Genomic DNA, 15,143 nt, shown 5'->3' with positions numbered 1-15,143 from the left:
GTATGTATGTATTATTATACATGCACACGCGCTAATTATCTATATTTTATTGACATATGACGAGATATGGCGTACCATATCAATAGCGGGTAGGAGGATATGTTAGATGAATAAAAGCATGTTTTTCAATTTTTTTTTTTAAATAAAAGTGAAAATGAAAATCATACAGTTTAGAAAATAATAAATGGACTTTGGTTGAATATTGAACGAAAAAATGTCGCACGACTTAGTCAGCTCAATTTTGTTAGGACTCTGCTACCGCAAATTATGCCTACGCGTAAGATTATTCTCGACGATCATGTATGTGACAAAAAAACACACTCATAGTAAAAAGAAATATATTATATTCATTTTCGACGAGCTGAGAAAAAAATCAAGAAAAAGAAACCAAACTAACAAACGTTATTGTGTATATATTTATGTACCTACTCAAAACAAATTTATAGACAACATTTTTGCCCATTCGTTCACGAATAAATAATTTTTAAAAAAGAAAACTCAAATGCTTTACGTGTTTTGTATTTGGCCATATTCATGTCATATATATAATACATCTATATTTTAGTATGTTATTATATCCATTATACTGAATCGAATGTCGAATTAGTATTATTACTATACCTACGCTATTGTTATTACTGATATTTCATTCCTGTAATATTATTGTACTCGTTACTTTACTTCATTTGTGTTTATCATGAATAGATACCCAGATAATTCAATCACTAATTTAATCTGAAATAGATGTATAAATACGAAGTAGAAGTGTCAAAGGTTTTCCGATGGATGTATGTGAAAAGCCGAAGTATACAAAGAATGGCGGGCAAACTACGCGCGGATATATAAATAAGTACATCATGTATTTATACAAGTTTTTATATTTTTAATAATCACGATCTACTCGCAAATCATAATATAATGTTAAACAACAAACATATTTATGTAGATATTAAGGAATAATATTTTATATACAATAAAATACAACGAGAACAAAAAAGAAAAGAATGTAACATATTCAACCGATCTAACCTTATTTTTTATTAAATTATAATTATAGTTTCCAAATTCAGTTATATACCGACCTCATCTTTATATGAATGATATTTGTGAACCACAACGTTAATAATATTACAGTGATTGAGATATCTTCATCTTTTTTCCAATAAAGAAGACTCTTATTTTATTTATGCTTTATCCGCTGCAACAAGATTTAGGCGTGTGAATAAGTTGTAGAGTTGAAAGAATAAAATTTGGGGGGGTGAACTATTTTATCCGTTACGCATTCTTACTTTTAACTGAATCCTTTTGATGTATCAAATTTACAAACGGCAGTCAATAAGACACATGAAACTTGATAACTTTGATATACTTGTAACCGTTGGAACTTTTGATATCAGTATTAACTGTAATTTTCAATTTCTTGGGCGATTTTCATAAACCAAAAGTTCATTTCGTATCAGACAGTGATTCTATTTTTTGGATTCTTCAAATATGTACCGCATACGTACTATTTTCGTTCATTCCATACGGCGAGAATTTCAAGGCACTCGCAAATAACTCAACAGCTTAAACCATCGAAAAAAACTATAGAATGCAGACTTGGCAGATTTGCTCATTCTTAAATTCAAACGTTCAGCCTTTCGGTATTTGAACTCGTACTCAGTGAATATTTTCCAGTAGATACGAAAATAGGAAGAGAAGATATTGCTCCTATCTTTCTCGTACACGTTTTCAAAAAATCGCGATAAGTATTATTGGTGGTCAGGTAATTTTATACGCTTGAAATCAGACTATTCATACTACCTGCAACACCCGTGTACGTTATGTAGCATACGTACAGGCGTTTTTGACAAGCACCGTGTCCCCGTGACTTATTCGACAAACTGTACTGATTAGAAACATTTTATGTAGATAACAACTTTGAATAGCAAGTAGACAATTTCGACAACGTACTGCCGCATGCTTTCTCTTCCGAAAATTGTAAAAATTCAGTATACGCTACTCATCAAGTTTCTCACGTTTACGTGCCAAAAGATCGAGATTGAAGGTTCTGACGTTACAAAACGTTTGGTGGCTTATAATTAATAGATAATCGAATACTGGGACGCTGAATGATCAGAGCGCGTGTGTGAACCGAATAAAATTCACTCCGCCGAAGGAGAACTAGATGCTAAACTCTTAAGGAAAGGTTAGTTAGGTTATGTTAGGTTATGTCACTCACCCATCACTTGGACCCGGCATATAGCGCAAGTGTCACACTCGACGTCCCAGCTCCACATAGCGACTGCATTCCACTTTTTGAGGGTGAAAAAATTTTCCGTTTTCACATTGTCACCATCTCCACGTTCCACATTATCTTGCACTGATTCCGCCATCGCGCTAGGGTTCCGTTTGAATCGTCTGATCAATAACGTCAACAACAAAACACTTTCCAAACACAGCTTCAAAATCTACAAGGTGACTGTACAGCTGCTCTTTTCACTAAACTCAGTCAACACTCTCTACGTCATATCTTCGATCAACGGTTAAGCAAGGGTCATTGGACGGTGGTCATTGGTCCGCACATGCAAAAGTTACAGGTCTGCCGGAAGTTACCATATTTATCGCGATTTTGAAACTTTCTAATGCTTTCGTCAACGTTTTTCGTAATTGTTTACCAAATCTGGGGGAAATTCGACTACCCTGCACTTGACGCTTTCTTTTAATGTGTCCCTTTGCTACAGCATCGCCATCTCATATGTGTGTATGTACTCTACTTTACCGGACACTATCTTTAGACAGAGATGGTTTTCCTTAAGGCAACCCTCCATAGATTGATTTATTCATGGTTCACTTTTGCAATTATGGAGTGTATAGAAGGAGGGATATCTTTAGGGTTATAAGTGAGCCGATTTTGGTTGTAAATAATGGTAGCGCTGTTAAACGTAAGTTGCCCCAACTGACTATAATTTAAGATACAATAAGTGTGACTGTAACTATACATTCAATTTCATCACTCAACACTTAGTATCAATCAGCGCTGCGTCGATTATTTTATGGTACCCTTATTTACATCAACTTTGACCACATTTTGAACGCGGCGCCATTAGATCCCTCCTTCTATACGCTCCCATATTTGCAATGTTTTTTGCACAATAGGCATGCGCGTTGTCAGAAAATTCGGTCAACGGCATAAGCGGTTGGAATGGAAGTGGTGTAGTGTAATTTTACACCACTAATCACTATGCATCGTTCTCCTTATCAATCGAAGTTCACGGCGGCTTGAATTAAAAGATAAAGGCATAATTTTATCATTAAAACTCCGGTCGCCACTAAGATTAACTCACTGCCAATCGTTACATGGTGGTGCGAGATTTTTAAACGTAAACAAAATCTCATTTTATCATTACGGTATTTTTTTATATCCTTGTTTTCTTCTTTTACGTATCTACTTTTGCCCAAAATGGTAAATAAAAAATGTCACATCAGCATAAGTATTGCTAACACTCAAATAAAAATTGTTCCTTTATCACGCAAAAACAGTCTATCCATTTACCAGTTACACATACATTGTTGCAAGTTTTACGAGGTTGTCTGCTTTTTCACAACTTTTGTTCACATTGTTTGCCTGAATTTTTTAATATATAAAAAACTTTAAGGAATACTGGTAAATTCCTCGTTTGTACCTCACAGGCAAAATCGAAGTACAGAAAGCGACCCACGATGTTGCTACGCATTTATTCTCTGGGCGTATTGGCCCTGGACCTTTGCTCTCTCTGCATCGGAATATGGTTTGCAGTGATTGTCGCCCTGTTCAGAACACTCAGGCCTCCTCCCTTGAAAAGTCTACAAGGAGAAGTTGCTATGGTAAGAAACTATTTGCAAAAACGAAAAAAGGAAAAAATCAAAAATAAACAACTAGATAACAACTATTTATTAACCATCGCATTCGCAATCACGTATTCATTTTGGGATTTGTTTCCTAATGATCAACTTTGATCATTAGACATTTGTTTGATAATTTCAAAGATTTATTCTATTTTGTTATTTTTAATCAGACAAAGAGAATTGTCTTTGTTATTCATTATTTCGTGATTTTTAAATAGTTACCAGATTATTAATTGCTCCGCGTAATTTTCCTCTACTGCACCTTCAACATTTTCACCAGTCACATAAAATTTATACAAACTCAAACTTCATCAATTTCACTTTTATTCAGGTAATAGGTGCTGGCCGCGGGGTTGGAAGAGAGATAGCTCTTCAACTTTGTCAGCTTGGAGTAACAGTGGCTTGCATCGATATAAATATGGAGACTTGTGAGGCAACTACAAAACGCGCTTGTCAAACGGGTATAGCAAGTTCTTACGTATGCGATGTGACTGACAGGGAACAAGTGTGTAATACTGAAAACATAATAATACAGGGTTCGTACGCTTTTTGGAACCCGAAATTCTCTGGCTTTTCCAGGTGTTCCAGCCTCAAAATAGGATTTTTTTCATTAACCTTCCAAGAAATAGCCGCTGATTAATGACAATTTTTTTGCATATTAATACTAATACCTTCAATATTACCTAGTAATTAATTTACTGTCCAAATACTGATTTACAAACAACAGCCAGCGATTTTCAGTAAGAAAAAAACAAAAGGAGGTTTGATATCAAGTAATGTACGTATAAGAACGAGTTTATTTCTTCAAGAAACTTAAAATTCGAGTCTTATTTTCGAAATTCCTCGACTTTTCCCTGCTGTACGAAACTCCCAGAGTTTTGCCAGTTTTCCAGGTTTTCCCTGTGCGTACGAACTCTGAATGTCATCAATTCCAGAAGTTCAAATAAATTTCAAAAAGATCAAATTTTTTCACCATCATTTCAGGTAGATCATATTGTTGAAAAAGTTAGATCCGAACTAGGTGAAGTTACGATGCTTCTACATTGCTGTGGCGTTCCCAGTCCACGTGCTTTGATTCATGATCCTCCAGAAATTCGCGAAACCATGGATGTCTCGGTACTCAGTCATTTCTGGGTAAGATTTTATTATTTGAAATAAGAGTTGACAAAAAGCCTTACTTTTATTATAGGATTATGAGAACCAATAAATTACTGTACAGGAAAAATAATCTTTCAACTTTCAATCAATGCTTCTCATTAAAAAAAAAAAACAGCTTCAATTTTTGCAAGATTCAAATATAATTTAAATGCTGAGTTAAAATTGCAGCTCTTTCAAATTCCATTATACTAATTTAAAGTTTTTGCTTAAATGACAAATATTTTTTTCAGCTTCTAGATTCAGTGCTGCCCTGCATGCAACGTATGGGCCGTGGCCACGTTGTGGTTTTATCTTCAGTAGCGGGCCTGTCTGGTGGCGCGAGTCGAGGTGGTAGAGTGCCACTTTCCACGGCCCAATTTGCTGTTCAAGGTTTAGCAGAGTCCCTACACACCGAGCTTAGGCATTCGAATAGTAATATAATGGTCACGCTAATTCACGTATATCCGTTTATCGTCGGTGCCGAAGTTGCTAAGGATATTCGATTCAGGTACGAAACTGAGATCGCAATAATGTTCAAAAATCAGATGTAAGTGACGTTTTTTTTACTTTCCTATTGTGGTTTTAACTGGAAATGAGATTTTATTATTAAAACGTTAGAATTCCGAGTTATTTTGGAACGATGCCAGCCGCGGAAGCTGCCAAACAGATATTGGATGGAGTTCGACGAAATTATGCAGAGTTCAGCGTACCGGGGTATCTTCTCTACCTTGGTCACATTCTCAGGTACGGTAAATTCTATAAGAGCTCTATGTTGTTGAGTTCTTATTTCCTACTTTTCGGAGTAGGCTGCCTACTTTATTAAGTACAGATATACATTGTCTATTATTAGACGATTAAAAACTTGATAACGATTCTTTTTCAATATTTATGTATAGAATACTTCCGAAGAAGGCATCGTTCATGCTGAGAGATCTATTGGACACTGGTGTTGATTTTGCATGATTGAATAATATTCGATTTGTTGAAAAAAAAAAAAAAATTTATATTACATACATACGTATCTGTGAAATAGTTTCATTTTTATACGCAAATGGGGCTTGAATAATTTTGTAAATATCAACAATATTGCGATTGTTTGTTAGATCCCCGCTTCAATTTTAATCCATGTCTAATTAAGCCCCGTTCTAAATAGCTATAGGACTATACAGACCACATTATGATTTGTATTTATACATTTACTATATTGTACATAATTCAGCGTAATTAGGTTTTAGTCTACTAAAAGACTGACAAGCCATATCCAGTATACTGTAAGAAACTGCAAACTTTGGATATAAATACGCAAATCAAAATTATTTATGAAGTAAAGAATTCATATGCAGATTTATTAACAAAGCAGAGAGGAAAAATGTTAACCAGGTAAAAATTCGGGCAACGAATTTTTCCGGATCTTGTTTTTGTGTCTATTAGTTTATGTTCTTTCCGTCTGTAATTTGGAATGTTTACTATTCAGAACACTAAAAGTGCGTAAATATAAACTATACTCTTTAAACTTGACTTGCGAATAATTCCAATATCTCCAATATATATACACAGTTTCCAGTGACTTCGCCAACTCTTAATTATAAACATTATTTTCATACGTGGAAAATATCTATTTTTTTTTGTGCTTTTATAGATTTATCATCATCTTACTAAGTGATAATAGTACTAATAATCTAGTACTTGCCTCGAATAATAAACAATCCAGAATAAACAGCCATGTTTGAATTTCTTGAATGATTGCCACTGTAACTTGAATTTCAGGCTTACCTATATTCACTTTGTAGTCTCATAGTTGATGAAATGTAAACTGATATTTCAAAAACTGTTCTGATTCAGAATGTAGATACTGATAAGATATATTCCTACGGTGAATCCGGTTTCGAGTAAGGAAATCAATCTTATAACGAATCGTTTAGTAACTGATATTTTAGTTTAATTTTAAACAATTCATTGATCATACCTATCTACCTATGTAGAGTATTTTTCCTCCCGCAGTCGGAAATTATTAAAATTGTCGATTGTTTTAGTTTTTTTTTTCATACTGAATTTCAGTCAAAACGTACCGTTGGAAAATTTTACTAGTCAAGTCCAGGTGGCGCTGGTTCCGAAGGGTCAGTGTCCATGGGCTCTGATTTGAGTTCTAAGGGGTACTCACCAGGAGGGGCCTAATAAAAATGAAAAACATAATTGTGTGTTCGAATTACATATCACAAGGTTGATTTACACCTCCCAACTGTGCAAAACTCATAAATTTGACAAAAACATATTATCAAAGAAATTTACTTAGAGGAAAAAAGTAAGTTTCTTATTTTCATTATTCCTTAGTATCCGAAATATGAGCTTCCAGGTATAGAGAAAAGTTTGTATTAAATTTTCAAAAATATTATTTAGCAGACAATGAGTTATAATATTTATTCATACTTACAATGTCAAATTCATCCGCAACAACAGGCAACATTTTTCCCTGGATCACATCCATTACAGACTGTGGAATGTGAGCTTTCTAGAAGTGCGAAAAAGAAGAAAAAACATAAGTACTCATTTCACTCGAAAGAAGAGAAAAAATAGAAGAAAAAAATTTTACCTGATTCTCGGCAAACGATTCAACATGTGCAAGTAGAGGTGCCTTCAATCCCGGAGACATTTTCAATGCCTCTGCCAATTGGGCAGGCGGTAATTGTAAGATAACTGAAAAACTCTGGGGCTGAGTTCGCTCGCAGCATTTCACAAATCCTTCCCAAACTTTGTGCTGTTTCCAGACCTATTTGACGTCAAGTGAGATTAAAAAAAAAGAAAAAGGATGAAATATGAGCGAGATTTTAATTTTAAGAGAGATTGAATAAACAAACTAATTGTCGAAGTTCCATTGTACCTGTTTCAGAATTAATCGTTGTAAAATGTTCATTACAAATCCGCTCAGTCTAGGGTACAAAGCTAGACTTTGAATAACTGTTCGCATCAGAAGCGTCGGCAGGGGCGTCATTTCCATAAGATGCTGCATCACTACTGCCACCGTTTCTTGTGTATAGACTTGTTTCTCAGCAAAGCATAAAGAAGTTGCTGTAATATCCGAATTTCATGCGCACATTTTACTTTGTCACAAGAAGTAACAATTTATTAACAACCCCCCAAATTAGTTCTAAATAAATAGAAATCTATCGAAAAGTACAGGTACATCTCAACCCTAAACCCCCTCGCAATCTCTGTGAAGTTTGCCATCTAAGATACACGCGTTTTTACTCAACGTTCACTATACATAAAATTGACTGTGCGACCAACTATTTGTAAAAAATCTATGGGTGTAAAATAGATATCAATTAGCATTGATGCAACTACTTGATAAAAATATCAGCATCATTAATCAATCAGCAGCATTGTATATCAATTGACCAATTGACCAATTGACAAAAAAATCAAATTCTAATTAAGTTTAGCTGACATACAATGCTTCAGAGACGATACTGAACGTTTTTATTGAATATTAAAATCAAGGCTCAATGATTTCTCACATTACAATTTTTTTGCAAACAATTGATCCTGCGACGAAACTGTTGTAAAAACATGGTATTTTAAATGTCAAATTTCACATCCTTCTGAATGTGAGTTTAGGATTGAAGTAGATTTTAGTGCATAGAATGACATTTCTATTTATTTATTTGGAACCAATCTGGGGGATGGCCAGGTCAAAATGCGAAAAAATCCAAAATAAAAACCACTCTAATGGATGGAATAAATAGTCTCGACACATCTCAATTCGAAGTTTGGAAATGGGATTCACGCATTTGTTGTTTCGAATATCGAAATCAATGAATTCATACCCTTTATGACTGTTTTTAATTCTGCTTTGCTCGTATCTATAGTATGTAAAGCGATGAGAAGTTCTGCTGGCGTTATTGGCGACATGTGTGGTATACCACTGTCATTATTATGGGTTCCAAGGAGTCTATTGAATACCTGCAATGGTATTTATTCGGTTTAATAACAGCTGATAAAGATACCTCAAATTTACACGACCAATATTTACAAGTGACTAAAATACTGGATCATAAAAATAATTTTCTTCAAAATAATTATCCCTAAAATTATTCACCTCTTTCACGACGATCGGGTTCAACTTGATAAGTTTGGGAAGAGCGGCGATAACTTCTTTTTTAGTCAAGCCGTTAAGAACAGGTATCAAAAATCTAACATCAGACACTCTTGTTTGATAAAGTTCACGTACTTTGGCCACCAGTTCTGCACTAGGCGCGGCTGTAATGACGTAGATAAATGAATAAATAAGCTGTATATCTCTGGAGCAGCAGTACTCACATTTTTCCGTAAGGATATGAATAACTCGCGTAACCAGGGTTTCCGCCCCTTTTGGACAGTTTTCGACAAGGGACAATAGCTGTGGACTACTCATTCCCAAGAGTCTCACCGGTCCTTCAACCAAGCGTAAGATGATACGTTTGACATCAGCTCCCATTGAGGTATAAACCCTGGCGAGTCTTTGGGTAAAAGTTAGAGAATACTTAGTTTAGGCAAGAAGGACATTTTTATCGAGATCCAAGTGATGAAGACACGTAATACGTACTCGTAAATAAGATCTTGGTGTTCCGACAGTAATGCTAGGTACAATCCTAGACAAGCTCGGGTTGTTGATTCACTCCACTGATCGTCGATCTGCGGCCTTCCTCTATCCTGTCCGAATACAATTTCAGGTGGGTTTGGTAATCGTAGAAAACCTAAATACAGCACTGCATATTCTTCTATCAACTTGGCCAGCTCTGGCCGGCTATATAATTGAACGACAAACTCTATCGCTGCTTCACGAATCTGGAAATATCATGGTACCAGGTAATGGAGATGTTCCAAACAAGCCTGTTGTTAATTATTGCATCAACATTATTTTGATCAATTCTTCCTTCACAAATTGCTAAGAAATAATTGACTCACAGTATTATTTTCATGTCCTGTATGACACAGTAATACATTCAAAAATACTAGCTGCTTTGTCGGTCTCCGAATAACCATTTCCTTGAGTAATTCCAAAGGTGCGAGTCCTCTCGTTTCATCGGCCGAGACCAGTTTTAAAGCTTCCACGGCGTCTTCTGTGATTAGAGGAGCTTCCAGATACAACCTAAGGTAAATACAATGAAGAACATTGGTCATAATACTCAATGAAAAAAGTTAATTGCATTGTTCTGCATTAATTACCGCGACAACAACACATCTCGATCTTTCCCTGGTACCAAGTCGATTGCAGAAACTAAAGTGCAGAGTAAAAAGTTGTAGGCTTGATGAGGAGCTTCCTGCGGTTTACTCGTCAGAGTTGTACGCCTTTGGAATCCCTGAAGCAAAGCGTACTCCTCATAAAGCCACCCAAGTGCCAAATCAAGCCGACACCTCATGTCTTCGGTTATATAGCGGAGCACAGCTTCTCTTATGTATGGGTTGAACGTAGCAGCTAGGGTCGTCAATATCTTGGACCTAACACGCGAAAATACATGAACAATAACTTTAGTTGGTTTGCTAATTTTTTCAATATGCATTTTCAAACACTTTTCCCAAAAACCGACTATAATTTCTTATAATTCATTACTCACCTGACTGGTGCCACTCCGCCGAGTACAGCGATCCTCTCAGCTCCGAGAATTCTGCCTACAGCCATAAGGAGCATTTTCTCTTTAGTCTCTCTTTGTAGAGGTTTTGTAATTTCGGATAGCTTCAGCGTTTTCAAACGATTTTTCGCCATTTTAAGCGACTTTTCGTGCGCCTCCAATGAAGCCTTAGCTTCTTTCTCTTTCTCTCTGTCCTTTTCTCGTTTTCTTTCACGTTTTGCCTCGGCTACAGTGATTGTTGGATTCTTTATTAGGTCTTCCATTACCGCATCTTCCTCTTTCGTTTCTCTCTTAACCCTTTTGGCCTTAGCTTGCTTTATCTGTACGGCTAGTAGCCTGGCGATAGTTTGACGTTGCACGTTTATATCAGTTGTGGACGTCGGCTGATATTCTCGTTGGAACACTGACGTCATTACATCTGGCACCCAAGCCTGCAAATTGCATACAATTATTTTTTTGCATAAAATAGATTAGTTGTACGAGTTCATACAATGAATCCTATCGAAATTTCTTTAAAATAATTTTCATTTGTAATTTCATCTTTAGACCGCACGAAATTTATTTAACTTATTCCAACATACCATACTATCCATAACTAGTTCTGTGGCAATTTCCACACTTAGACGGTCACTGATAAAATTTTCAGAAAGCTCAATCAATTCAGGAGGCTTCACGGATTCAATTTCCATCGGTTGCTGTTCAGGCTCTTCAACTGCAATTGCAGCCTCCAATTTCGCACGTTTGGCTGCAGATGCTGCCGCTGTTTCCTGCAGGTTTGAAAAATATCATTTGATTCCTTGTAAACAGAATATTTTTAAGCAAGATGAGGCTCAGTTCCAATTGCAATTACCTGTTGCCGTTTTTTCATCTTACGAATATCCTCAACTTTTGGATAGGCCTTCATGATTTCTTGCTCTCTTGCCCCGAGCTGGTTCAATTGTCTTGCCATCGTTCCTGCGAACTCTATGCTTGCAGGGTGTTTTAGCAATCCCAATAGCGTGAGCTTAAGTTGCTTTTGGACACTCGTTACTTGTGAATCGGACAGCGTTGGTGGTAGATCATGTTGTAGGAGTTGTAAGGCTGGGTACCAAAAATTATTCATCTATTAAGTATTGTTCTTAACCATTTTTGAGCATCAGAGTTGTTTCAAAGTTTCAATATAGAAATGCTTAAGGTGTGAATAACTTTGCTAATAATTCTCGAATTTTCAAGCTCTGCTATCACTATAATACTGCAGCCAAACTGAGAGCAGGAAACTACATAATGAAAAAATACCTACCCTGAATTACTTGACGCATAAACTGAGGCCTAGTTTTAGCAATCAATGCCAAGGACCCCATACAAGTCATCAAATTGACGCTACTAACGTGTGGAGAACCGTGAAATTTAATCAACAAATCCATAACATGGTTTGCCTCCTCCTCAAGTTTTCTTCTCCGAGCTATTTTTAGTGTTAATGGAATATCTTCTAAGGAGAAGTCATCCGGCTTTTTTGGAGCGTCAGGATCTGGATATGTTTGCAGCAAAACGACTCCTTCCAGGAACTTTACTGCCTGCGTCCTGATTCTGTAACCAAAATAGTCAGGATAAAATGATGAAAGAAAAAACAGAATACCTAAAATATATGTGCAGCCTCATGTTTTACAATTTTTATCAGCATATATTCTTTGGCAGCATCTAATGAACATAAGATATGGAAAATAAAATAAGAAAAATTTTTGTTTCTGTTTACCCATCATTGTCACTGTCGATCATATTTATTATCGCAACCTTCAGATTGCTCAGCTGTGTCCAAGCGAGTTCCATGTCTGTTGTAATAATCGCAACACTTGATATCCATTTCAATGTTGCCCTAAGAATTCTTCCCGCTGCTCTAAGCGCCCGTTTGATCACAGCTGATGCATCATCTCCAACTAATCTTGCAAGTGTTTGGACTAATCGAGGAATCAGGTCAGGTTGTTTACACCTACGATGGTCAAAGCACGGTTAAAAAATATTTTTGTAAATTTAATTCTTATATGTTTCAGCCAGTTTAAGGTAACAGCAGCAGAAATTGAAGCTTTAATTGTAAATTCTAGGCTTCCTCATGTAAAGATAACAATCAATGCATAATTAATAAGCAAAGGATAATTGTAATGAACAATCTATTATAAAGTCTGGTATTAGTACTCATTCTTTTCATTGAGACAATCACTGAGTATTCCAATAGAGTTTAAAAACTCGAATAGACTAAAATCCTGACTTATGAATGATAATAAAAGGTGAGTTGCAAATACCCAGCTTCTTCCAAAAATCCTGCGATAAGTTTTCTAACTTCGCTACTCCTATCTAAAGAGAATTGCAACGTTTCGTCCAAGTATAGATCCAGCAACTTTGGTTCCTTGTGTATCAAAAACTCATTAACTTTGGCCAAATTGGTTAATTTTACGGATTCGCTTGTGCTCATAGAAGCATCATTAAGCCATTCTACGACCTGCAAGATTGTAGTAATTACAAATTAGTACATGTATTCCATTTTTTTTTTTCGACTTTCTTTTACATGCTTTTTTCGTATAGTCATTACAGGAACCTTTTGAATAAATTTTAGAATCATTCATGTATAGACTATTTAAGCTGCGCTCGGTATTTATATCTGATTCCGCGATTACCTCGAAACGCGTTGCAAGAGTAGCGTCGCGTTTAGAGGTAATGGAAGAATCAGATGTAAGTAACTAAATGCATTATTAGTGAAACTGATAAATAAGCGAGTGATAATACTTCGAAGTACTAAAATATTTGTGTTCTTTTCTAGGTTCTTTTTTTTTGTTTGTTTACTTGTATCGTGTCAAAATTTAGGTTATGTCACTGACCAAGTCGCTCGAGCCCTTTTTTTCAGACTCTTGTCTTCTGTGTAAGCGTGGGTCCATTGTATTTGCGAATTGACAAGATTATGGGACGCGATGATTTGCTGATTGAATGCGAAAATTGGCGACGATAATAAAATGTAATATATGCGGGTGTATCCTACATATGTTTGATTATGTTTCGTTTATGTACAATTCGCTGAGTCTCAGATACGTCAAAAACTTGTAATAGTTGGGTGCATGATTTTTGAATCCTAGAATAAATATGATTTTGTACGTTAATGAGTAAGAATAAATATTCCCATTGGATTCGGTAATTTTGTCTGCAAAGTGATCTTAATGCAAATATAATGTAACGCGATTTTTTAATATGCTATTTAGCAATTTATGGTGCTATTGAATTCCGTCTAACAGTCCGTCTACGCCATATTGGCCAATTACAATATTGGCAATCTTTTCACGCCATGAACAATGAAACGTGATTGAAGATATACAAGTTCTACCTTGGAATCGCAACTCAATCCGGCAAGCGGTCGGTACATAAGGACGACAGGAACTGATGTTACCATCGTGCACCGCGTGTGCCCAGATAATGCAGAGTCGAATATTATTATGCCTTTGAAACGACGAACGGGAACAGCCTGTAATTTTCATAAAACCTCATATGGACGTCGTATACTTTTCAACTACGCAAATTCATTTGGGCCAAATTCAGCAATGTCAATCTAACTCCATCGGATCGATAAAAATAATGTTATCTAAATAGACGCACAATAAACATGCACCCGGTTTACTGTTAACAGAGTTAGAAACCTTTTCTTGATGCAAAAGATGGGAGACATAGTCGAAGACCCGAAGAAGTGAATAAACGGATCAAGATATACAGTTGTTCCTACATCTACCTTATGTAATTTGTGTACATATGTTTAATACTAGACTTGTAGCGTTAACTGAGGATAATAATATCTATCTTCAGTCAACGCTCATATCTTCATTCCGAAAGAATGATGCAGCTGACATGTAAAAATAATTCCTTAACTGACGTTACATTTCGTGGTTTGTAAAAAATACAGTTTATTTGCAGCGGAAATTTTCTATGCAAAAGTACTACTTGAAAATATTTTTCAGAATTTAAGTAAGACTGGATTGTTACTAATGTATGAGTCCATGCTTTAACAACCCCGATGAAAGTCAGAAAATCATTATCATAAAAGTATTAAAAAAAAATATATAAAGATGATCAAGGTTCCTTTCTTCAACTTCTACTCATATTAGCTGGTTGGATTGTCATTCCGTCCGCTGACCCACAAACTCAAGATTGTTCAGAAATTTATTATCAAGTAGCCCAGATTATAATTACGCATATCTGTCCACTTTATTATACATTTATGGCAGTGCCCGTGTTGATTATTAGGAATTTCGAGTTTGAGGATATTTATTTCCGAAAAAGTCGATACTATTTCATCCGGAATTTCGACACTTTTCCGTAGTGTCGACTGCGAAAGGTCAAGCAAGGGAGAAAGATGTTGAAATTTCCAAACTCTTAATTGTCAAAGGTATGTGCACCTTGTTGACTTGTATTAAGAAATTAAATTCATCAAAAAGAAAAATGTATTCACATGGAATTCACTCTGACTAAACTAGAGAAATCCTGAAGTATTACGATTCCACATGAGTTACACACTAT

At 35.7% G+C, this 15,143-nt stretch overlaps 3 protein-coding genes across 6 annotated transcripts in view; 1 reads left to right on the top strand and 2 right to left on the bottom strand.

The window, feature by feature from the left end:
• The window catches only part of LOC124176782 (RING-box protein 2), a 50,171-nt gene extending 47,356 nt beyond the window's left edge, over window positions 1-2,815 (bottom strand). Inside the window, exon 1 of the mRNA XM_046558461.1 lies at window positions 2,222-2,815. Coding sequence (XP_046414417.1) covers window positions 2,222-2,375 — 154 coding nt within the window. The 5' untranslated portion in view covers window positions 2,376-2,815. The remainder of the gene's footprint in view (window positions 1-2,221) is intronic.
• Window positions 2,816-2,832: 17 nt separating this feature from the next.
• LOC124176781 (17-beta-hydroxysteroid dehydrogenase 13-like) lies at window positions 2,833-6,818 on the top strand. Of its 2 annotated transcripts, none has more exons than XM_046558459.1 (7): window positions 2,833-2,924; window positions 3,673-3,846; window positions 4,199-4,372; window positions 4,852-5,001; window positions 5,256-5,512; window positions 5,623-5,748; window positions 5,901-6,818. In XM_046558459.1, exons 1-7 carry the CDS (start codon window positions 2,907-2,909, stop codon window positions 5,965-5,967), a joined length of 966 nt encoding a protein of 321 aa, XP_046414415.1. In that variant the 5' UTR covers window positions 2,833-2,906; the 3' UTR covers window positions 5,968-6,818. The 2 variants fall into 2 exon arrangements, with proteins under 2 accessions (XP_046414415.1, XP_046414416.1); XM_046558460.1 differs by lacking the exon at window positions 2,833-2,924 and adding an exon at window positions 3,146-3,445.
• On the bottom strand, window positions 3,690-13,894 carry LOC124176778 (symplekin). 3 transcript variants are annotated; one of them, XM_046558454.1, is made up of 18 exons: window positions 13,463-13,894; window positions 12,890-13,086; window positions 12,346-12,579; window positions 11,893-12,179; window positions 11,464-11,693; window positions 11,195-11,380; window positions 10,599-11,044; window positions 10,210-10,482; window positions 9,949-10,132; window positions 9,587-9,828; window positions 9,322-9,500; window positions 9,101-9,261; window positions 8,829-8,964; window positions 7,883-8,070; window positions 7,595-7,771; window positions 7,436-7,513; window positions 7,074-7,175; window positions 3,690-3,825 (listed from the first exon to the last, which is right to left on the bottom strand). In XM_046558454.1, the coding sequence occupies exons 1-17, from the start codon at window positions 13,517-13,519 to the stop codon at window positions 7,089-7,091; spliced, it is 3,342 nt and encodes a 1,113-aa protein (XP_046414410.1). In that variant the 5' UTR covers window positions 13,520-13,894; the 3' UTR covers window positions 3,690-3,825; window positions 7,074-7,088. The 3 variants fall into 3 exon arrangements, with proteins under 3 accessions (XP_046414410.1, XP_046414411.1, XP_046414409.1); XM_046558455.1 differs by lacking the exon at window positions 3,690-3,825 and adding an exon at window positions 4,878-4,997; XM_046558453.1 differs by lacking the exon at window positions 3,690-3,825 and having other exon boundaries at window positions 7,049-7,175.
• Window positions 13,895-15,143: the final 1,249 nt, after the last annotated feature.

The sequence above is a fragment of the Neodiprion fabricii genome, chromosome 2 (assembly GCF_021155785.1).
Source record: "Neodiprion fabricii isolate iyNeoFabr1 chromosome 2, iyNeoFabr1.1, whole genome shotgun sequence".
In the NCBI taxonomy this organism is placed as follows: Eukaryota; Metazoa; Arthropoda; class Insecta; order Hymenoptera; family Diprionidae; genus Neodiprion; species Neodiprion fabricii.
The sequence above is the reverse complement of the archived record's forward strand: the minus strand, read 5'-3'. Positions and strand labels throughout refer to the sequence as shown.